General features: G+C 42.4%; 2 protein-coding genes across 3 annotated transcripts in view; one reads left to right on the top strand and one right to left on the bottom strand.

Annotated features, from left to right (window-relative positions):
* The first annotated feature begins 138 nt into the window (after window positions 1-138).
* gpr160 (G protein-coupled receptor 160) lies at window positions 139-8,709 on the top strand. Its single transcript, XM_028592930.1, is given in 5 exon segments — window positions 139-355; window positions 1,136-1,177; window positions 1,308-1,394; window positions 3,675-3,754; window positions 6,388-8,709. A coding segment is annotated over 1 exon segment (897 nt). The 5' UTR covers window positions 139-355; window positions 1,136-1,177; window positions 1,308-1,394; window positions 3,675-3,754; window positions 6,388-7,220; the 3' UTR covers window positions 8,118-8,709.
* A 1,711-nt stretch (window positions 8,710-10,420) lies between these two features.
* skila (SKI-like proto-oncogene a) overlaps window positions 10,421-23,944 on the bottom strand; it is a 24,402-nt gene continuing 10,878 nt past the window's right edge. The window contains exons 2-7 of one of the 2 annotated variants that reach the window (XM_028593049.1): window positions 23,127-23,219; window positions 22,286-22,374; window positions 20,077-20,219; window positions 17,124-17,500; window positions 16,118-16,348; window positions 10,421-14,640 (exon numbers count right to left, since the gene is read on the bottom strand). In XM_028593049.1, coding sequence (XP_028448850.1) covers window positions 14,392-14,640; window positions 16,118-16,348; window positions 17,124-17,500; window positions 20,077-20,219; window positions 22,286-22,374; window positions 23,127-23,219 — 1,182 coding nt within the window. In that variant the 3' untranslated portion in view covers window positions 10,421-14,391. Of the gene's footprint in view, window positions 14,641-16,117; window positions 16,349-17,123; window positions 17,501-20,076; window positions 20,220-22,285; window positions 22,375-23,126; window positions 23,223-23,944 lie in introns of both variants that reach the window. The other variant, XM_028593048.1, reaches the window with a different exon arrangement.

Genomic DNA, 23,944 nt, shown 5'->3' on the forward strand with positions numbered 1-23,944 from the left:
ATTTATATAGCAAACAAGTTTTGCACCAAAGTGCTACACAAAAACAGACATATACAATCATATAAAATATATAGGCCTATGCGCTAAGCGGCGCAGCCCCATGGGGGGCGCCAAAGCGATGGTAAAAAATAACTTTTAGTTGTTGTTGGTATTTTCTATATGTAGCTGCTGTTGTGCGTTTCTAAATCATTTCTGCATTTCCTCAATGTTATAACATTTTAGAGGACTAACAGGCTAGAGTAGGCGCCCTGTCTCATACGATTCCATTATAGAATGTAGTGAGTCTATGGAAAAAGATGAATAAAGCAAAACAACTGTCGGGGGCAATAACTAGATGGTGAAAGCCAGGTAACAGGTAGGATTTAAAGTGTGACGTCTGTGCTTGGAGGCTTGCAAATATTCATGTTAACAGACTAGCTAACGTTTGCTAACACTGGGAATGTAGCAGCCAAATGGGGGTTTACGGCTAGCTTAGAATATGCAAAACCGAGGTTGCTGAGCTGAAAACTGGAAAATATAAGGTAGCATGTACAATAACAATAATCTGGAAAACATAACTAATGCAATAACTCTGGTTTACCATGGAATCATGCATAGATTTGCTACCAAACTTGGAGGCTTGCAAATATTCATGTTAACAGACTGGCTAGTGTTTGCTAACTTAATGCAAACCAATGTTGCTGATAGCTACATTTAGATTTTTGTTAAACCCTATGGTACCAATCCCATGCATGACATATCTCAGCTTTATTAAGTAAAATAACAACTGGTAAATATAAGGTAGCATGCACAATAAATGACAAGAAGCTGGAAAACATAACTTATGCAATAACTCTGGTTTACCATGGAATCATTAATTGATTCTGTTTTACCATTAGCTGTGTTAGCCGTGCTGTCAGACATATACAGGCTATAGCCTAGTTACATCTGTTGGGTGACATGGAAGCTGTAATTACAGGGTCACTGTGCTAAGTGGCTCTCCATATTTGTACTTTTTAAAATCCAAAATGTGAATGTAATTTCAACAGCAGCACAACCTTACTGCATAATAGTTGTCTTATATGATGCCATCACTAGGCTGATTTAAGAATTGAATTTAGGCTGCTATATTTAACAGTGAGTTCATTTCATTCAGGTGTGAGGATGGTGGATCAGGAAAGACAGGGGAAGGCAACAGGTAGGTCTAACATTAGGTGGAAGTGTAGGGGGAGCCACTTGATACCAACAGATTCATTTCTTAATATGATTAATATGGAAAAACTAATGAAAAATCTATTACATAATGTTTGTTTGGCAATACGTCTTAGTGGAGAAGAACACAGGCAAGGAGTGAATGAGACAGCCATGAGGTCGGCGATGGCATCACGTAGAAATGAGACCAGTGATGACATCAGGTAGGAGTTCTATTAGTTAGACCACACCAAACTAAATGTCCAGTATGGTTTGAAGTTTTGTTGACCAACCTATTCACTGTCCTTTTTTGGGGGAAAATAGTGCAGACAGAGATGGAAAGCCACTCACCACTTAAATCACATCAACCAGGGGTGATGATTAGGCAATCAGGTTGCCAATTGTTAATTGTTAATATTTGAACTACTATCACTGTACTCGGATGAGCCTCAGGACGCGTTTGTAAATGATTTGAATACCATGAACCACACCTTGTTTGCACTTTGGCCCACACAGGGCTTAATTTGAGCCGGAACACGCTGGAACATGTTCCGGCACTTCCGACGTTGGATCCGGAACCTTTTTATTGGATCGGCACCTCCTTTGTCACCAGGAAAAATGAATCGCCTAAATGAAAAAAATAAACTACTGTTTGTGTAGTGTTCAATGTTGTTATCGGTCTTGTTAGTCTTTATTCCCCATTGAAGTTTCACAAAAATCTTGTGTTTGCATTTGCGATGCGTTTTGGGGTGAATTTTCAGGGTAAGACGGAGGGAGGGGAGACACTTCAACATCATGGCGCTGTACTTCTAGTGACACCATAGATGTATACACTAGATGTCGCCTTGACTACGTCAGTTCATTGGAACGAATGCGTCAACAAAGCCGCCATCTTGGAACAGGGGAGTCACTCCTCTTTAATGCATCAGCGTCAATGTAGGTAAAGGGCTAACGGAAATAAAATCACCATAAATCGTCATAAATTCGATTTTCTAGTTTTTGTGATTCGTTCCAAAGGTCAGACATGTATTTATGATCGAGTCCAGAGAAAAATTAAGCTTTTGATATTAATATAATCTACTTTGTTCAAAATGTAATGCCTAGTGCCTGTAAGCCTAGGTTTATAGTCTCCTTCTTCCACTTGATACTGCTTCCACTTAAGTAAACTAAAAGATGAACTATCGGCTACAAAACAAATAAACTAATTCATGTGTTAATACAAAGAATATTTATTATGATCGGTTCACAGATCTGAGTCCAAATGGAAACTTCACCCTTCTGAACTAAGAGTTTCTGCTTCAAAGTGAAGTTTAAACAGTCTGAAATGTCCAGGCTCACTCCTCCACTATTTATTTCTGTATGTATTTATGCGTTGAATATCATTTTAACGGGCAGTGAGCTCCAGATCCTGCAGCCGCAGACGGTCTCTGTTGCCCCGCTATAGCTTCTCTCCGTCCGCCTGCCGCCGGCAAACTTAGTGGAACTTCCCGCCAATATCGACATACAGGTCGTCCTGGACTACGTGTAAGATCCTCCCGGACTATGTATAAGATCCTCCCGATCACCACTCTGTCTTTGGCTGGTCCGATCTGGATCAGCGGGGACCGGCGCAGCAGCGAGGCGAAGCCGTGTTTTTGCCCGGGGGAAGAGACGCTGCGGCCGGCCACGGAGCTCTCCGCCTCCCGCTGCCGCCGGAGCTCAGATTACTGGTCGAAGGCGGCATATATCATAAAACACATTGTCACCTGTTAAATGTTATCCATTGCTATTTGTTCTTTTCATTTCCTCTATCGAACATCATTAAGCAGTACAAAAGTCCGGCATCTTTAGCGTTGATCTGAATGCGGGAAAACTTCGGACCCCTGTTCCAAGATGGCGGCGGTTTTGACGTATGTTTAGAACCTCAAGGCGACATCTATTGTATATATCTAGTGACGCAAGCACTTGTGCTGCTTGAGAATGAGATTGCTGTTATAGCCTCGTTTCAGTCAAGGGAAAAATGTCAGAAAGATCAAGAATGTGCAGACCACGGTGGGTTTTTTGGTTAATTTAATGGTCCGATCTCCGATGGATAATTGCTGCTTATGAAAACGATTGTTGCAGTGTATTTTTTTTTTTTTTACATTTCGCACCATGATGTACACACAACCCCAAACAACCCCTCTGCGCTCCGGGACCTCCCACTTTACAAATTAAGCACTGGGCCCACATTACAGTCTACATGCTTTTTGGTGCTATTTCCTGGTCTAAAAGTGACCTTAGTTGTTTTATGTTCAAAAACCTCTTTAGCTTTCCAACTGCACTGTATAAAAAGTCTCAGTAAAATGAAAAACTTTGTACTTTGTTCATGACTAGTTGCTTAAACTCCACTCCCTGTAGTAATGGAAAAAAATAAATAAACATTCAATGTAAGGTTTATGATTTGTAAACTTCCTTGTCCAGTTCTGATACACCTGTTGACTAACTGCCTTCCCTTTCTTTCAACCACGCCTTTGATAGTACAGGTGCACTGAAGCTGGATATTTGGGTGACAGAGACAGACATACAGTGCTGCTTTCAACATCAGATGAATTCATTCACACAGGTAATAAATCCAAAGGTAATGTGTCTTTGCATGTTTGTTTTAAATAGGTGAGAGTGTGGTGCTGCAAATGTCTCCTGTCAAACTGAGAGAAATATGTAAAGAGTGTAAAGCAGACTTTGATGAATGAATCTTCTGGTGCTTCTTTGCAGAACTGAAACATATTCTTAATTCAAAAAAGTGCAATGGAAATGGTGAAAAGTACTTAATACATTTGTATTTTTTGCTTAGTTCTCACACTGATAAAGGCTATCTCAATATTTAGTCAATGTCAACTTCCTATTAAGCCCAGGCACCTCTACCGGCTTGCTGTTACCTGTACGTTGATTACAAAAAAGCAGGAGAGACAGAGGTGTAGTGCAATACAGCTGTAACATCAATAAAGAGGAAGCTACAGATAAAGAACTAATGGCGCTTTTCCATTACATGGTACCTACTCGCCTCGCCTCGACTCTACTCGCCTTTTTTGGTTTTCCGTTACAAAAAAAAGTACCTGGTACCTGCTAACAGGTACTTTTTTTAGTACCTGCTCAGTCGAGGTTCCAAGCGAGCTGAGGAGAGCCGAGAAGGTGACGTGAAACCCTGCAGGCTGCTGATTGGTTGGAAAGAAGCGCCACTGATCACCGAATTGCTAGCGAGAGACGGCATTTTTAAATAGTTTAGCCAGCGGTGTTTTTTTGCTGCCTGAGGCTCCACGCAGAGCTTTCTCCGTAGCATACAAGTGGCCTGATGGTTATACTGGTGCGCTGGTGTGTGCATGTGTGATGTGTGTGTGTCGAGTCGCCGTATGTGTGTGTGTGGGGAGCTAGTGAGCGAGGGAGAAGTGAGAGAGTGACGGCGATTATCTCCAAGAGCTTAGTAGCGACTCTAGAGTCTTATATATGTGACCACGGTGGGAAATCTGGAGCAGTAAACGTTAACTATCTCTTTGATATCATGTTGTTTACGGAGACGGAGAACCAGGAAATGCGTCGGGGATATGTCAATGGGAAAGCAAGCTACAAAGCCACGGCAGTCGCTATGACGACCAGCCACGCTGAGGCGATACTAAAATCTGCAATGGAAAACGGACGCACAGCGAGTCGAGGCGAGTAGAGTCGAGTAGAGTCGAGGCGAGTCGAGCAGGTACCATGTAATGGAAAAACGCCATAAGACAAACATTAACATCCAAACTCTAATGTGTTGTTTTAATCTGTGACATTCACTTCTGGGTTTACAGGTTGAGAAGAATCCTCAAACAAGGCTCTCAGTTATTGTTTTCAACAGAGAGGGAAAAAAAAAAAAAAAAAAAAAGAATGGATGTATTAAGTCCAAACGCTCACTCACTATTTAAGTTGATTGGTGCAGAAAGAATCAATTTATTCTACATGTAAAATGTGACACAATGTGAAAAAATGTGATGTTTCAGTCAAAGGACAAGCGTCACTTTGTCACCGTCTGCACGTATTAAAAAAATGATTTGGTATCTGAAGAACTCTTGTTTTTTTCTCAGTGTGTGAGCAATTTTTCCATGAAATAAATATAAAATGTACTAGAGAAAATAAGCACAGATTGAGAGGTCATTCTTCACCTTGGAAACAGCAAAATTATTACTTGGTAAGATAAGTAGTAGAGAGAGAAACATGGAGAGAATATGTGAAAAGAGTGAGTGACTCACAAGGTCCCACTCCACGATTCAAAAGAATGGATGGCCCATGATGTCGGCAAAACCTGTCTGAGGGTGGCAGCCTAGACGCTCCTTGGGATCCTGTGGGAGTGAGGGTGAATTAAAGGGTGAGAGACAGTATGAGATGATGTTGGACGAGACGGACAAAAAGTCAGATGACAAGCAGGAAAGGCAGAGAGGTGGAAAAAAAATTGAATTTGCAAGAAAGGTGGAAAAGAGGAGTGGATTTTGGAGAGGGGAAAAGTAGAAAAAACTATGGATAGGTGAAAAGGTGCGAGAGCCACATTGAGAGACAGAAGGATGGGGTGGAAAAAAGAAGAATGCAAGGCAGTGAGATATGGCAGTTGACTCCCACTAAGGCCATAATAATGTCATTCTCAGGAGCCAACACGGTTTCTAGATCGATCCAGGCCTGTCTGACCCCTTCTTACCTTGTTGAGGAATCCCTTGAGAACGCTGGCAGCTTTGACTGACAAAGAGCGGGGGATTCGGATCTGTTTTTCCAATATTACTGCAGTAGGTGAGAGGAAAAAGGGGGAGGGGGTGAGACGGACGCTCCCTTGAGGCTAAAATGACAGACGATGGCACTGACAATGCTGCAGTTATGAGCTCAATCCTGTCGGGTAAACTCATGTTGAATATACAGAAGCCTTTCAATAAAGTGTCAATGGCTTTTGATACAACGGTCTTGAAAAATTACTTCAGTAACATTTTTAATTCCCATAAATCCAACACTCTTTAAGCAGTTATAAGAAAACGCTGACACATTTTGAAACAGTATTTACAATGAAATAAGATGCATTCACACATTTCCCTGCAACAGATGGCCTGTGCCTGGCTCGGGGGGAAGTGGCCTTTGGAAAGGTGTCAATACAAAGGTGTTGCATGTTTCCATTGTGCTGTTTTTTTTCCCCTTCTGGTTATAAACTTTAGGTGTGTGTGTGTGTGTGTGTGTGTTTTACCTTGGAAGAGTCTTTTGTGTTCTGGTCTGGGTTGTCAGAGCTCCCGATGATGTCAAAGGGTGACCGGCCTGCCATCATCTCAAACATCAGCGCGCCCACCAGTCCACACTAAACCCTGAGTGCATACAGTGAGTTCATTATTAGGATATCACTTTCACTGTGATAGTTAGTATCTCACTGTCTATACTGTGTATTGGCTCCATTTCCTGGTTGGGATTATTGATACTGCAAACTGTGAATAAGCATGTTTTACTGGGTTTGACAGTTAAATCAGTTGCAGAAGGGAAAAATGTAAACATGGTTGGGGAAGCTTGAAGGCTCTATTAAATACTTAGTTAATCTTTTGGTTATTATTTAAACTGCCTTGACTTCAAACACCTGTGCCGATGAGACACTTGAGTTTTCTGCTGCAAGGAAGAAGGTTTTAAAAAAGGAAAAGAAGAGCCTGGTGGTTACTATGGGACACTGTCTCCATGCAGACACATGACATGTTTAAATAAGGTATGAGCAGTAGAAAAAAAAACGTTTTCTTTATTTTAAAGAAAATTCCACTGTGAGTTTGTTTTTTGTAATTTCCATACAGTCAAAGCTGAAAAGAAATCATAAGGTATGTCATATAAGTCATCTATTTTATTTAATAGCCCTGAAAACATATTCTTACTACAGTATGAGTGATAAGTTAATATATAAGTTAATGTTGGACTGTCTAACATTAACTTGTATTTTCTGCCGGACACAAACAAATAAATGCTAAAATGCTGTTTCCCCCCTGCAACAGTCTCCGTAGTGACCCACAGTTCCTGGTGCACTTCTGGTTAAAAAGTCTTTCAGAGTGCACACCATGAATATCTCCATCCCCTCCATCCTGCTCGGTCTGGGAGGAAAATGTCTGCTCAACTGGGCCCTGGTGTTTCTCCAGAGGAACCACATCTGCAAAAACTTCCTGGGGGTTTTCAGCGTTTCCCTCGCTGTCGTCGACTCAATCCTGACCCTCTTTGTCACCACCCTTTGAGTCCACGCTGATGAATACGCCCTACTCCTGGGCTTGAAGCTGACCAGGTACCATGTATGTTTGCTGGTTCAAATCCTTGGACAAGTCTACAGTGCTGTGCAGTGGCCTGTTGTAGTCGTGGCCGGTTTGGACCATTTCTTCACGGTCACTCGAAGGTTGCAACCCACCACCGCCAGAGCCAGGTGGATTGTCTGCTTATTAGTGACTGGCTTCCTGTGGTACCTCACTGCTCTCTACGTCTTCCTGCTGTCTGACTTCATTCCTGTCATGGAGGACGTGTCTCACTACCAGATACACCAGTGCTGGGTCTTCCACACCACTCAGATCCTGCAGGTTGCCATGTTTCTCCTCCTGACTCTGGGCTGTGCAGCGTTGCATGCTGGGTGCAGCACACGATCATTAAAAAATCCTCCTCTGAGAGACCAAATTACAGAGAGCGCTCACTCCAGAAGAAGTGTTGTTCACCAAGCCCTGCATATATTTCTGAACACATGGGCTTTATTCCTTGGTTTTCTGGCTGCGCTCCTCCTGCTACCTGTGGGAATACCTGCATACCTGGGTCTGAACATTGCCTGGCTCTGCTTCCTCAACAGCCTTCTGATAACAGTCGTTTTATGTGCAGTCTGTCCAAGCTCGCAGCTAGCACAGGGCCTGGCAGCAGTTCCTCCCGACAGCTTCTGTGAGTGGAGATTTAAATTTAGCCTGGCTGCAGAGGACAGAACATGACTGCTCAACGCAACTAAGCAAGTGAAAACAGGCTTTGTGTTAGACGAAGTGGAATTGGCTGCTGAGACTTCAATGTCTTTTCGAAAGAAAGTAATTTGTATTTCTAAAGTTGGGTAGCCAAGGTAGCAGCACGGCTTTACGCATGGCATGTTCAGGTCAGTCAGTCCACCACTTTGGCCCAGACCAAAATATCTCACCAACTATTGGATGGATTGCCATGAAGCTTGGTGCTGACATTCAGTGTCCTAGGTGAATAAACCCTATTGCATTGACATTTGTGGTTTTGAGTGAAATGTATGAACAACTATTAAACATATTGATTCAAGGATGAATTGTAATAAGTTTGGTGAAAGAATTGTTCCTCTCACTTGAAACTGATGTTGGTTTCAGCAGGAGCCCATTTGGTGTCAGGTGTGCTGTGGCCTGTCTGTGTTGATGCTGACAAGTTGCACAGTTGGGTGCAGCTAGCTAAATGTTAAATACACTTATTAAATGATTACTCTAAAATAAAAAAATACAATGAAAAATCAGTTTGGGAAAAAATTAAATGATGAAATAGTTTCAGCTCTACACGTTACAAATTTAGCCAGGAAATAATACTTACTGTACTGTATTGTACCTTTACTTAAACTAGTGCAGTGCCCGTTGAAAATGTGCCTGTTTGGAACGGGCTGATTACTTGGCCTGTGGTGTTGCTGCTTGTAGAATTTATCAAAACCAAAGTGTACCCCAAAATGACTTACACAAGGACCCTGAACCACTTAATATGCAACTCCACTGTATAGCCTACTATCTATTGACTTAGCGTAGGCTACTTCTACATCAGAGGAATACATCCACCACCAATGCAGAGAGTTCTTAATTTCCCACGAAGCTGATCGCGGTTGATACCCCAGAATAGGTGACTGTGCGCTGGATACAGTGTACCGTGAGCTGCCGGTCGTGGTGTTCCGTCAGGTCAGCGGTAGTTGGTGGTCAGTTAAACTTCTCATCTCCAGTCCTATCTGTATTTGTGAGAAGTAGCGCTGTCCTGAGTTTGACTACTTTTTTTTTTTTTAAAGGGCATGCGCCCGTGATCACCAACGGAGGAAAACGTAAATCGGCATTGTGACATTGTGACATTGTGCTTCTATATTTACCTGTTTTTTTTATTTACCTAAGTAATGCTACTTTACACTCATTTTAGCTGCCAAAGCTGCGCTGCTCTCTCTCTCTGCTCCTGCTCACTCCTCACTCAACAGGTTCACTCAGTGAGCAGAGGGGGAGTGGCCAGCGGCTAGAGCGGCAAAAGACAATGTGTGCTTCTTTTACCTATATATTTAACGATATCTTTTGCATTTCTTATCCAAACAACGTCAAACTTGGCACTGCACTTACTCGTGCCCATAGAAAGACACCTTTGAAGTTTGAAATCCATCGGACTACCGGTTCGAGAGATATGTGCTTAACACCCAGACGTACAGACAGGCAGACGTTCCTGCAATTATAGATAGATAGATAGATAGATAGATAGATATATAACATTTTGAATACAGGACTTTTACTTGTAACAGAGTATTTCTACTCCATGGTATTGCTACTTTTACTTACGTAAAAGATTTCAGTACTTCATCCTATGGGCAATATTCATATGTCGATATATGAGACTAAACATTGTCTTAAATTTTGAATATCATATGACATAAGTGTTGTCTTTTCCTGGTTTTAAAGGAACCATTACAGCAAAGTGATGTCATTCTATTATTTACCTTTACCCACTTCATCATTATATCCACGTTATTTATCAAAAATCTCATTGTGCAAATATTTTGTATAAGCACCAATAGTCAACCCTACAATATTGCCGCAATGTCAACATGGATGTATTTAGTCAAAAAAAAAATCACCAAAAAAACCAAAGAAATACTGCTTGTCACATATTCCTTATGATTCTTTTAACAATTGATTAATATGCCAAATGCTTTCTTGATTAATTGATTAATCGTTTATGAAATGCTTTGTTTTGCATGAACAACAATGTAAGATATTCACTATCCTATAAGACAAATAAAAACAGGAAATCTTCACATTTGAGAGGCTGGAACAAGTAGTGAAACAAGTAATTAGTTAAGTGTGTGCATCACAGTGGCTTCAGTGTGTTCATATTGTGGTTGACTATCACTAATCTAATTTAAAATTACATCAGCAGCTCCCTGATGGCTTTCAATGAGTGTCTTATGCAAATGTTTGAATCTGAAGTCAATTAGGATGTTATGAGGACAAATATCAGCATCACCAGCAGATAAGAAGGCAAAAGACAACTCTCGTTTGACACTACATAACTTTACTTGAATTTGATCCAAGTTCATTGTCTATACAGGGTATATTTACAAGATCTGAAATCAGGGAAGGGCAAAAAAACTGAAAACAAACACTTGATACAACTGAGGTATTAGCTAAAAGCATTTACAGGTATGTAATTTACTAGTATATATCAATGATGATACACAGTTAGAGATGCAGTGTCTTCTGCTTAAAAAACATCTTTTCATATCACAACATGAGGTAGAAGAACAGTGCCTCGATTCATGCAAGAACAAAAGTCTGATCACACTGTAGTATTGGCAACGTAGTATGCAATGGTCAAACACAGACACTGTGTTTCATGTTTCAGAACAGCATTGAGGGGAAAAGGGTTCTTTTTAGCAAAGCCATGAATCTTTTTTTCATCTATAGCAAGATGTGCATAAATTAAAACTTGGTGTTCAGTGATCTGTGTGATCAATCACCAATGCAGCCATACTTCCTACTTCTCGCACACTGGCATAGAAAATTTACTGGCTGAAAATGACACACCAAACGACAAAGCATACCACCTGCAACAGTTCAAAGGTCACCTTGGATTTGCTTACTACCATTCTCCACATAGTCTGGAGGCAATGCGTATGTAAATCATGTATTCAAATTTGTCCACATGGTGAAGCTCTGCTCATTTCACCTTGTTTTTTTTGTCTGTTCACACCTGTAAAAATTCTGTACAAAGCATATCCAAGTTCTCATAACACTGCAAAATGCAAAAGGCCCAGCAAACCGTGTTACAAGGGATATTTCTCCCCTTACATTTACATTTAGTCCTTTTTATTTCAATATGGTGTACGATTAAAGAAGCTAAACAATGCCCCCTTGTGTATAAAATGCAAATTACACAAAGTGAAGAGGGGGGGAGGGGGATAATTAAGTCATATTTTTACACATCCAGACAAACATAAATGATCAGAATCAGAAAACATAACCCCACACACACATACACACACTTTCTTTTCCTCTCTTACCTCACACATCATTTCCAAACCACGTAGGCTACATTTTATGTTCTTCATAATCTGACTTTAGCCAACCTCTAAACCAATAATGATCTAGAACTTGCACATGTTCAATGTTCATGCATATGAGCATCTCAATAGTTTGTGTGTTACGTGAGGGGAAATAGCTTTTTTCTTTTTTTTTTATAATGAGCAGATTGATAGATTGGCCCGGTGACACAAAACATAAGGGGCAGCAAAACATGCACAGAAAATAAATAATTTGCAATTTCCAAAATGCATTTTCTTAAACAAATGTTTCGTTTTCAATTTATCCCAGGGGGGGGGGCCCTTAAGAAAGAGAAAAAACTCATTACATTACACGTTAAACAGTCCGTCAAGATGAAATCCACAAAAAAGCATTATTTCAGAAAAGAGGGGAAGTGTGTAACAAAGTATTATTTTCCTATTTCGCCTTTGTCCTGCATCAAGTCTCAGTAAACCATGCGTTTCACTCCCCACTCGACAAAAGTCAAGTTCTAATAACTTTTTTTAAAAAAGAAAGCAAAAACATCTGAAGCCTTGGTTCTGGTCCAATTTATATAACCTTTAGAATATTTTTCATACAAGAACAGTTAATATATTAATAACTACTGTATTTACAAAGTGAATATAAATCTTTAGTTAATACGTTAAATATTTTCTTTCATAATTTCAATAAAGGTTTTAATGAAACGGTAGAGTGTACAGGGGGGTGGGGGGTGTGTGTTTGATTTTTTATTTCTTGCACCTGCTTTTATGGCAATCAACAAACCACAGCTGTACTCTGGCCGGTCTTTAAGGTCTGTTATTGATAAGGGAAGCTGTGTAAGAAAATCAGCATTGAACAGGATGGACCACAGTGGAATGTCTATCAAATTGCATTTATAGCAGATGCATAAAATAAGCTCAGAGTTTAGCTGAGGCCGATCCTCTACACACACACACACACACACACACACACACACACACACACACACACACACACACACACACACACACACACACACACACACACACACACACACACACACACACACACACACACACACCTCCTTAGTGGCAATAAAAAGCACTTTCGCCTGGCAACTGACACAATGGAAGTCCTTTCTTCCTCTGGCTGGACGTCTGCTTGCTCTCCTGGGCATCTACAAAACACAGCACATCCCGAGCTGATCTGGCACTGGATGGACGGGTATGTGTGAGTGAGTGAGTGAGTGACGGTTGTTTTGTGGGAGATAACGAGGGAGGGAGGTTATTGCGAACAAGGGAGGGAGTTTATTGAGAGATGGGGGGGATCCTGTACAGTCTTACCCGAGGGTGGGCAGAGGCCCACAGACAACAACAGCTGCCCCCATTCTGACGGTACAGAACAAAAAAGGGCTCCCTCTGTACCTCTGGCGTCGAGGCCACCCAGCCTGCCACAGGGGGAGAGTGTACCAGGCCCCCCGAGCGCTCCCCTCAATCCTCGCCTCCCCTCTCTTCCTCTTCCTGCCTGGTGCTGTTTGTTCAGCCAGGCAGAACAACGTCAAGCAGGGGCCGGACCAGAGGCCCAAACAACCCTGGACTAACTGCTTTCACCTGCGACCCACATTCTTAGATGACGCTCTGACAAACAGGGTGGTGGATAAAAACCGTCTGCTAACAATGAAGTCAAATGATACAAAAAGAGAAGCCCAGAAAACAGGGACAGACTTAAGCTTTGATCATCTGCTGGGAACGCTGGGGCCATTGTTCTGCCTGAATGCCTGGACTGCACTGACACTCTCGAGTGTGTGCGGCCATGCGAGGATGTTGCATGTATTATGGTAACACAGTACAGCTACTGCACATGTGAGAGACTCTGCCTTTCTTCTTTCTTAGAAAAGCTACACTGGCTCAGCCAGCCCCCGTGTCCAGACACATTCCTTTCCCAGGGGATTCTGGGGGAGGAGAGCGTGTTAAGTGCATAACACTGCTTGTGAGCGTCTTTATGCCAAGCCAAGAAAAGAGCACAGTGTTTCCTGTCTAGCCTAAAGTGGGTGATAACCACAGTGTTAAAGAGTTTCCCAACAGAGAGTAATGATGGCGCTAGCGTACAGCAGTGGACGGTGTGTGTGTGTGTGTGTGTGTGTGTGTGTGTGTGTGTGTGTGTGTGTGTGTGTGTGTGTGTGTGTGTGTGTGTGTGTGTGTGGGGGGCAGCTGGTGGATCAACCGACAGTTTACAGCGGGAGAGTCCAGGTGCTGCCTAGCAGAGTGAAGGGTGAAACTAGTCGGTATGAGGAGCAGCTGGGGTCCAGGCCAGACGATTTGCTAGCTAGCTACCTTGTAGGGGTCACACTAAAAACACTAATTTCAAGTTAATAGTCACTATTGGCATATTTTCATGAGGTTTTTCAACATCTGCAAAAATGTCTTTTTTTTTTTTTTTTTTTTGTACAGCAAAGGTCTTTCTCCTCCATATAGATTTGTTGTTTTTAACATGTTAACACTTTTCTTTCTGTGTTTTATAAGGAGAGCAAAAATATTGAAATGTCCATGCAGTTTCCTGCAGTCACTGGGCGTTTTGGGCTGGAGCATTTGGGCTGTACGTACAGAGTGAAGGTGCATGCAACCAGGCACCATTATGTGTCCGAGGACACCGGCTGCTGTGCCAGGTAGTAGCATTAAGTGACGTTCGTGACGAGTCGGTGTGTCTGAACTGAAATCTCAAAGTCATTAGCTCCAGAATCCAGAGAGCAAGAAGAGATGGGAGAGGAGGGTGATAACGTGGGGGGTCTCCACTTGACCAAACTCCCATCTGTAAAGCAGCCGTTTGTTCAGTAAAAACTATAAATTAAATCAAACATACATGCCCAAAAATCTTTAAATACTGTTTAAAGAGAGGAGAGTGGAGCAAAAGAAATTTGTTTGTGTCTGTAGAGTTGGCGGGTGATGGGGAGAGGAAAGAGGGAGGCGCCTGAGGGGGGTGGCAGTTACTTTTGGCCAGCCGCTGGGGCCTCTGAGAAGGAGGAGTGCGGGGAGTGGGCATTAGGGGGTCCAGTTGAAGGGGTAAGAGGAGGAGAGGGGCTGCCTCCCACCGTGGCAGACTGGACCATCTGCTGCTTGAGCTGGGTGATTGTGCGCTCCAGCTTTTCCCGCGCCTCACGCTCCCTGCGCAGCTCCTCCTGTAGCTCCTGCCGGTCCGCCTCCGCCTGCTCCAGCCTCTGACGTAGCTCCGACAACTGGGAGAAGACAGACAGAGAGAGAAAGACAGACATGAGGTCAACATATGCCTACAGCACATTAGAAGACATTTAGTCTAACACATTTAACAATAATCTGTCATGAGCCATGCTAGACGTATTAAAAGACTTTGTGAAGACTAGAAATGATGTGGCGTCAGAGAATTAAGATTTTCAGGGATTCTTTTTAATCTTAGCCCTTCTCTTCCTATCAGAAACTCAAATAAATACAGTAAGACATGTACACAAAACAGACCCTAGACACAACATTTAGACAAACTGATAGCAGCTGAAATGTAATTAGCTAGTAGGTACTATCATAACAGACTGTGCAAAGTATAGCAGATGGGCTATCTACTGGAGTCACACTGTATTTTGTGACAGCCAAGATGCAGACAAATCCTGATTGGAGAGACCCTAACACTCATTGTTTGTTGCTCTTTTGGCCATCAATGGTCAAATGTTTTTAACCTCAACCGTGTTTGCTACAGTCTACTGTTATGACCAATGTGCTGCTTCCAGCCAAAGAGAGCACAGAAATAAGTGTCCTAATAATCATATGTGAACATAAAACAAGAAAAGATTTAGAACACTTAGACACTTTTTACCCAGACTTTGGAAATGTGTGTAAAACTGGGAAATGTCTTCACACAATGTCTATTTTCAGCATTAATCTCATAGCCACACAAACACATGCACACCTCCTTTCCTAACTAACTGGCAGACATCCTGAGTTTGATGCCAAGGGGAGCGGGGCAACTTCAGTGACAGACAGGTGGGGGATACTGCAGACCAGAGCTCAGGCCAACATAACAGAACTTATCTTAGTCTAGTGGAAACCCAAACAAAGGCTCTGTCTGTGTGTGTGTGTGTGTGTGTGTGTGTGTGTGTGTGTTTTCACACTCTTCAACAGCATAATGACTCATATAGGACACAAAATTATTTAGAAGGAAAACTCTCAATCACAGAAAGACTATGACCACATCTCCGCTCTCAAAGTTTGGTAGAAAAGACTCTACGCTACCCTAAATATGTGGGTCATGATTATGTGATCTTAAAATTATTATATTTGTATCTGAAAGGCAGATTTAAAAGAGAAAGCTCAAAATATGAGGGAGCTTATTGTATATTTCACCCTGTTGTCTTAATGTGCAGCATTACAATGCAAGTTGTCAATAACTTTTTAACAGTGTCATTACGGAAATTGTTGCATAATCATGGTAATAAATTGAAAGCAAAGTAAATTAATTAAGTAAATGCTTAGAAAATGCAAGAAAGTATCAACATGTAGAGTGCTGCACTGATGCTTCCTCAAGTTTGATTGGCGCCTGGCACTGTTAACGTCTGAGATAAAAATGGCATATGTTAAGCGATGCAAGCCAATGTGCATATTGTACATGTCACTGTGATTCAGTCAGACTGTTTCCGATGCCAAAACCAGTGCTGTGCATGCATGTGTTCCCCTCCAAGTCCATACCTGTGCAGTGTAGTGGGCCTCTTGCTGGAGTTGTGCCCCTGGCTCGCAGGCGCAGGCCTGCTGTCGGAGCTGCTCCAGACGCGTCTCCAGCTCCAGCTGTTCCTGGCGGGCCTGGCTGAGCTGCCGCGCCTGCTCGCTGTGCACCGCCTCAAGCTCGCTGCGCAGCTCCCGCTGTTCGGCGCTCAGCTCCCGTAGCCTCGCCGCCTCGCCCCCGCGCACCGCCTCCAGCTCCTGGAGATACAGAGACTAAGTCAGGGAAATAACAACAATAACGTGAATTTTCACTGACCCCTGGAGAGAAAGATGCTTTACATTCCAGCCCCTCCACAAGGAGGTCAGATTTTTGATACTTCATTGCCAGCAGAATGCAGGCTTCTACTGATTATAAAACTGTGCATGTGACCTTTAAGACATTGAGTGGGATTATAGATGTAGTCAAGGGGCAAAAAAGACCAAAGTGGAACAATTTGGTGTATATATCTAACTTACATAGATTTTGGGGGGATTTTTTTTATTTCAAGCACAATTTGATTATGTTTTATTTTGTAACCAATATTTTCATAGGATGAATATATAATTTTACTATTCAAATGCAATTCTTTCAAGAATCTAATCGGTGGGTTTTAATAGAGGGACATAATTAAGGAGTAGATGTGAACGTCACTATAATGTAGGTCAACTCTATTTCAATATGTCCAAACTGAAATTAAAACTTGAGTGTTTTAATAATATACAATATAGTTAAACCACCATATCAGTGAACCATTGTGATTTACATGAACTGGGGTGCTGACTTGTTTGACAAATAGTTGAACCATCTTAAACTAACATTTGGACAGATTAGGCTTTAGGATTTTTTCAGCTATAGGATGGAGAGATGGAAGGGGTCGGTGGAAGGTAAGCATCACCTCCACATCAAGGACACTTTTAATTAGGCGAGGACAGTTATGGTCTGAGTCAGGGGCTCATTTGTCTTGGTCTTTGTTCTTTCCGATCACCAACTCACCATTTCCAGCTGCAGCTGCTTGTGCAGGGTGGAGTTGAGCTTCTCCTGCTGCCTGCTGTACATCTGCATGATCTCCACAACAATCCTGTCCTTGTCGTCCTCCAGCCCCCCCACCACTACTGCAGCGCTGCTCGTGGCAGAGCCCGTGTCCTTAGCCGCCACTTCCGTTGCCGGCGACAACGACAACGACAACGCAAGAGGAGGAGGAGGAGGAGGGGTGTGGGTGAGAGTGCGGGTGGCTTTCTTGCAGCTCGGGCTGCTTGTCTCCATGGAAACTGCCTGGGCTTGGCATTCCCTCTCAGTGGCCGAGGCAGCAGCGGCACGTCGGGATTTGGCCTCCTCGGCGCCAGCAGCAACGGGAGGCGACGCATGAAGATCTGAGGAGGGAGGAAGAGAAGGATGAAGGAAGAAGTTTTAAAAAAAGAAAAGAAAGAGGAGGCGGTGGTTGTAAGAAAGGAAGTGCAAGCCGAGCTGGTGCACACTACCGCCTACGCTTAGTAACACCCTCGCACAACCTCATAAAAGCTCACACCTCTTTCTAAGTGTGAGTGCATCCACAAGCACAAGGCAACAGCCAAGGAATCAAACAAATTGTGTGTGTGTGTTTTGTTTTCACACTCTTCGCACAGCCTCAGACACTGAGAAAGAAGAGAGGAATAAAGGGCCTTGTGTGGGAGCTACGCTGCTCTGCGTGGGCCCCTCCTCTGTTAAAACTCTGGCTGGTTCTGGCTCACTGAGGCCTTTAAAAAAGGTGTCCATCATGGGAAAAAGATGAAACAGTCTGTGTCACAGTCTCACACATAAAGGACACATGTGCACAGATGCTGCAGTGGGACATGTGTAGGCTACTAATGATGGTGTGTTTGTATAAGCTCACAGACAGAAAGAAAAGAAGAAAGAGTGAAGAGACGTTGTGTTGTTTACCAGAATAATGTAATCGTACAGTATGTGTTTGACAGTACGTGCTCTGTACACAACATGTCTGGCACTGGAGAGGACAAATCATTCACTGACTCCAGTTGGCTTGCGCATGTGCTCAGACACTCAGACACACACACACACACACACACACACACACACACACACACACACACACACACACACACACACACACACACACGAGTAGGTCATTTGGTGGTGGATTAAAAAAGAAATAAGCAGGAGAGAGGCACACAGACCGACTGGGGGAGGAAATCAATCATTGAAGAGAAAATAAAAAGATAGGAGGGGGGAAAGGCAAAGTTACAGCAGTGAGGGAGGCGGAGATGAAGGGAGCTAGAGAAGAAAGAGACGAGGATGGAATGCATGGATGGGAGAGGAAGTGCGGGAGCAGACAGAGGACGGACTCCGAAAGGATGTGGAAAAAGCTGCCAGGCGAAGAGGAGGAGGGAAGAGAGACGGATTGGTTGGAGAAGTAAAAGGGGAGCAGAACGCCTCAGAGATATGAGAGAAGGACTGCCAGTCAGACGTTTCATAATAATTGCAGACGGAAATCTCTCTCTCTCTCTCTCTCTCTCTCTCTCTCTCTCTCTCTCTCTCTCTCTCTCTCTCTCTCTCTCTCTCTCTCTCTCTCTCTCTCTCTCTCTCTCTCTCTCTCTCTCTCTCTCTTATGCAGGCTTAATATACACACTTTACCATGCACATAAAAACACACAGTGCAGAGAAGAGGTCACAGACCATTACCGTCCCTCTTGTTCATCAAAACTGAGGTGCCCCCAGAGTCTTTATGTGAAGGTCAATGCACAATTATGGGAATTGCTGCATGTGTTTGTTGGATGGCAGTTTACCGTAGGTTGTGTGTTTACACAGTAAGCACGTCTGCATGATCTGCGTTTCTCTTCTCATTATGTTGTATGTATGTAAATATCTTGCTTTATGTGTGTGTCATGTATTTAAATTATGCATGTGTCAGCCATGTTTGTGCGTCTAATGTACATGCAGTGTACAGTGATGGGAGTATTTATTAAGTAATAATAATTACTTAAATGATCAAATTTCTTCATGGAAATCCCTTAATCTGAAATTGGTTATATTAAGGTGTTTAAAAACTATTCATTAAAAGTAAATAAACTACTTATAAATGCTGAATAAGTGACATTTAAGTAAAGTATTACCAAAGTTTCAAGCACAGTTTGGGAGCACATACATTATAGAATAGACTATTGATAATTTTCTTTTTCCAGGAGCAAAGAGTTAATGTATTCTACATTGGTATTCATTTCTGTTAATATTCTTACCATTTTTATTGCTAATCACACAAAGTTGATTTCTGAACATGAAACTTCACTTCACCTGTTGGGTAATGTAGGTAGACCATGTAAGGCGTGTAACTAATATTAGCGAGAAGAATTAGAAGCAATTTCCTGCCATTTCACCTTTTTCAGCTCTGCTCAGTTTTTTTTACTTAAATAAACAATTATTATAGAGTTTGTAAGAAAAGGTATTATTCTATTTTATTATTATTAGATTTGAGTTTAGCGTTTGACAGAATGGATCATAACATAAAAGTTGAAAAGCTTGAGAAGTGGGTGGGACTTACTTGCTCATTATTAGTATCTATCTAAAAGGAATGACAATTCTCAGTATAGTATACCTTGGGAACTTGACATTAAATATGATCACATTTTACTTATTGCTCCACAGTGCAGTACCTCTCTGACTTGCTTATCCAATCAGGCCTTTCGGTTGTTCAAAGCATTAAATCTAAAGTTAGTGAAGTGGCTTTTAGTTTTTATGGTCCTAGTTCCTGGAATACTTGATGCCAGATTTGCATTAGATGTGCTCCAACATTAACACTGTTCAAAAGCAGACAGAAAACATTCCTCCTTCCTGAAATGTGCAATATAAATAAAGTCTTGCTTGCTTTGGTTTAGCAAAGTGGTCAAGTGTATATAAATAAATGTCTTTCCATTTGTCAAGTCGTGGCATCAACTCTGTATGCATCATTACTGACCCATGGGTGGCTCGTCGTGGCCCAGCACTCTGCGGTTGTAATGGTGTTTGAGCAGCGCTCCGAACATCTCGGGGCTCATCTCCGCTTCCCTCCCCAGAGACACGTTGGGAGCCACCATCTTATCATATGTGTACAGGTAGTAACTGGGGGAGAGACAGAGATAAAAAAAAAAATAAAGAATACATTTAAATCACTGAACTGACTTCATATGTACATACATGTTTACTAATGTTAACCCTAACACAAATTGAAAAGTAATTTCAATTCAAAGTTTTCATTGATGACACAAAGGTGAGGTATGCTGCTAATTATAGACCACATTCTATAATTTACAAAGACCCAACAATTTTGTACACATTGAATCAAGCATCTGTTTTGTCTCTGTTTTTATTGTTGTAGTTTATTCTAGTTCATAATGGTAGCAGCGTCACCCTTCACATACCTTTCTGTCTTTGCAATAAACTTAAAATGGTACAAGTTCTGGACTGCAACGCTAATATACTGTTATACATGAAGCTAGATACACCTGCAATAACTCATGTGGGCCTCTTACCTCTACAGCAATAAAACACAGCTGAATCACAGTAACAGAACAAAAGTCACGTAGTGGCTGTTTTAGCCTACAGTAACTATGCTCTAAGTGGCTGAAAACACAATGTGGAATATGGATACCTCTTATCATGTGTTTACAGGATCTCAGCCTAAACAGACTTTTCGCTTATCACAAATGTCCAGGTAGTGGGTACAACTGAGAAAGATATAGTGCCTGGAGAGATGCTCCACTGAGCCAACACTATCTGTCTATTCCTGGCTGCATGGTGGGAAGGAAGAGAGAGGAATAGAAAGAGACAGAGAGATAGAGAAGCAGATGGAGGAGAGGAGGGAAGAGAAGTTCTAAACCCCTCCCCCACCAGTAGCCCCCTCCAGTCAGAGCGGGAGCTGTGATCTAGGTTAAGCATGACAGCTCAGTGGGGCTCTGCCTGAAAAACTACAGCACTACCAACCAAGCCTCGTTTCCTCTCCTCTGGATGGGGACAAAGCACTGCCTGCTCGCCTGAATGGGAATCTGAAACTCCTTCACATGAAAGATGTGATTGAATAATGTAACGCCTGGCTTGTATTTGACAAGTGTACAGCTAATGGATGCTGGTAGTAACCCAAATACGACGTTAAGTGCCGTGGATGTGTAGAACGACGCTTGGCTGTAGCAGTGCAATTATTAGTAACGCTGCAATGCAAAAGACATGCTCCAAACTGGTCTGCGCAAGTCCTGACTGGTTTGAGAGTGTAGCAGTTATGTGATGCTGGTAGGTGACCAGAACTTTAACCCTGACAATTTGTCTGGCCTGACGTCTGGGAGCCCACACAGTCAGTATGTCACGGCAGTCACATGTAGCTATGGTGCCATAAACCATCTAATTCCGGTTTTTAATCCGGGTTGGATTACTGTGTGAGCTATCAGAGCGCCATATCCCGACACAAGCTGGTGTGCTCTGGGGAGGGATGGAGGGAGTAACAGAGAACCAGTAGAGAGGAAACGAGGGCTTTGGGTAGAAAAGGAAAGGTGGGAGGGAGAGTTGTAACATGTGATGAACGAGAGAAGACAAGAAGGGAACAGAGCAGAAGAGGGAGCAAAAGAGCGAGTGCAGCACCAATTAGGGAACTAAGGAATGGGAATTGTATTTACTGAGAAAGAAACTAAAGTCAAACTGAAACTTAACTTTACTTGGTAATAATTCACTATAGCAGAAGGGCAAAAAACACCTACAGTATCTGAGAGGTAGCAGGCTTGTAAAGATAACACCTGGCCAACAGGAATAGCTTCTAGTATTGATAGATGCTTTTTTAATCAAAGACTACACCCCCTTTTTAAACAACTAGTGATTTGTTCTCTAGGACACCAATCAACAGAGATTTTTGATAATAAAGTTAATCGTTTCAGTCAAGCAAAAACGTCAAATATTCTCGGAGTTCAGCTTCTTAAATGTGCAAATTTGCTGCTTTTCTCCATTCTATATCTTTGTAAATTGAATATATTTGGGTTGTGGGCTGCTTAGACTGTGAGAACATGTAATGGCCATTCTCAGTTTTTTTAATAATGAATGGAAAAAATAACGTAGATGAATCAATAATGATATATCTATACATTAGTTACAAACCTAAAATGGTCTATTGGTGTTGTTTAATCAAAGTTAATAAGGTGTAGTACCTGGGATGGACCAGGGTGGGGTGTCCTGGCTCCTCCTTGATGTCAGAGAAAAGACGGTTAAACACCAGAGTGGGTTGAGATGCTTTCCCCTGAGAAAAACAAAACAAATACACACATAAATAACACACAACAACACTGTTTTTTTTTAGCCATTATGTTATGGATATAAAAGGCACAGAACGGCATATTCAATCCACATTTATTGATCTTTGCATACAATTTTGCAGCAGAACAGATATATTATCACAATGGCAATCTGTTACATGCCCACACACATACAGACACATGCATCCACATGAATACATGGGGAGAAGCAGCAGGAGAAGGGAATGTGCTGCACTGTACATGTTGCTCTTGGAGCTATAATATAATAAAGTAAATATATGCATGCATACATGTGGATGGGGGATCATCCATCAGCTGAGAGAGAGAGAGAGAGAGAGAGAGAGAGAGAGAGAGAGAGAGAGAGAGAGAGAGAGAGAGAGAGAGAGAGAGAGAGAGAGAGAGAGAGCGCATGAGAAAAAAAGATGATCATGGTAAAGAGCTTCTTCCCTGTGTGTGCGCATGTAAAGTTGATGTGTGTGCTGCACAAGGGGGAGGTGAAGAAGCAAAGCCTTTCAGCCGCTGAATGAGTGTATTTCCTGACAGGTCAGGGAGGAGACGCGTGCTGCTATGAATGGGTGAGCAGGGGGTGTGTGTGTGTGTGTGTCTGTCTGTCAGTCAGGGTGGGGGTGGTGACCCTCAGAGCTGACCTGTCTGAAGAGGAGGGGGAGGGGGAAGATGTTGGAGCGGTAGGAGGTGATGGAGGGATGGGTGGATAGGGAGGGAGCCGGCAACTGACCTTTCTTGCAGGGTCGGCATCGGTCAACTTGCTGCTGGGGGAGCAGAGATCTGCTGAGGGTTTCCTCACCTGGCTCTCCTCTTCCTCCACTGCCTTCTGAAACACACACACAGATAGAGTTGGCGGTTAAAAGAAACACACAAGATGTGAGAGAGTGCAGCAAAGATTATATTTGTCAGAATACAGCGTTTCCTCTATGTTGATTTGACCGTGGCGGCCCCCCACGGCAACATTTCTACCCCCCACGGTATCAGAAATAGGGCTGCATTGTTAGAGTGCCTGTCGGGGAATAGCGCAGACACGCGCTTCACACTGCGAGCGGGCTCGCGCGTCACTGTCTGGATGATAAGCCAGTTGAGATTGTGTGTTCATCCTTAAGAACTGTAAATCGTGCATTATTTACATGCTGAAGTAGTTACACTGCATTAAGATAATGTAATTAATAGTGGGTTTATTGTTATGTGCTACAGAATGTTTAGCATATATGTCAAGATCAAAGTTGGCCTATATAGTAACTCAAAAAATACAGTTCAATCACAACTGAAAATATGCCTCATTGTGTGCGTGAATAGAGGTGAATACATATATTTGTTTGGGGTCGGACCTGCCCCCACTGATAAAAAAAAAAAAATCCTGAAAGGAAACGCTGGAATACTATGAAAAATTAAACCTTGTCAGAAAGGCGTGGGAACAAGAAGAAGAAAGTGGTGAGGGAAAAAAAAAAAAAAAAAACACCGTCACAGAGGCAAAAGATATACACAAATGTCATTTAGATGATAAGAAATAGAGATAAATGACATCCAAGAGCTGGAAAATGG

This window comes from Perca flavescens, chromosome 12, assembly GCF_004354835.1.
Source record: "Perca flavescens isolate YP-PL-M2 chromosome 12, PFLA_1.0, whole genome shotgun sequence".
Lineage (NCBI taxonomy): Eukaryota > Metazoa > Chordata > Actinopteri > Perciformes > Percidae > Perca > Perca flavescens.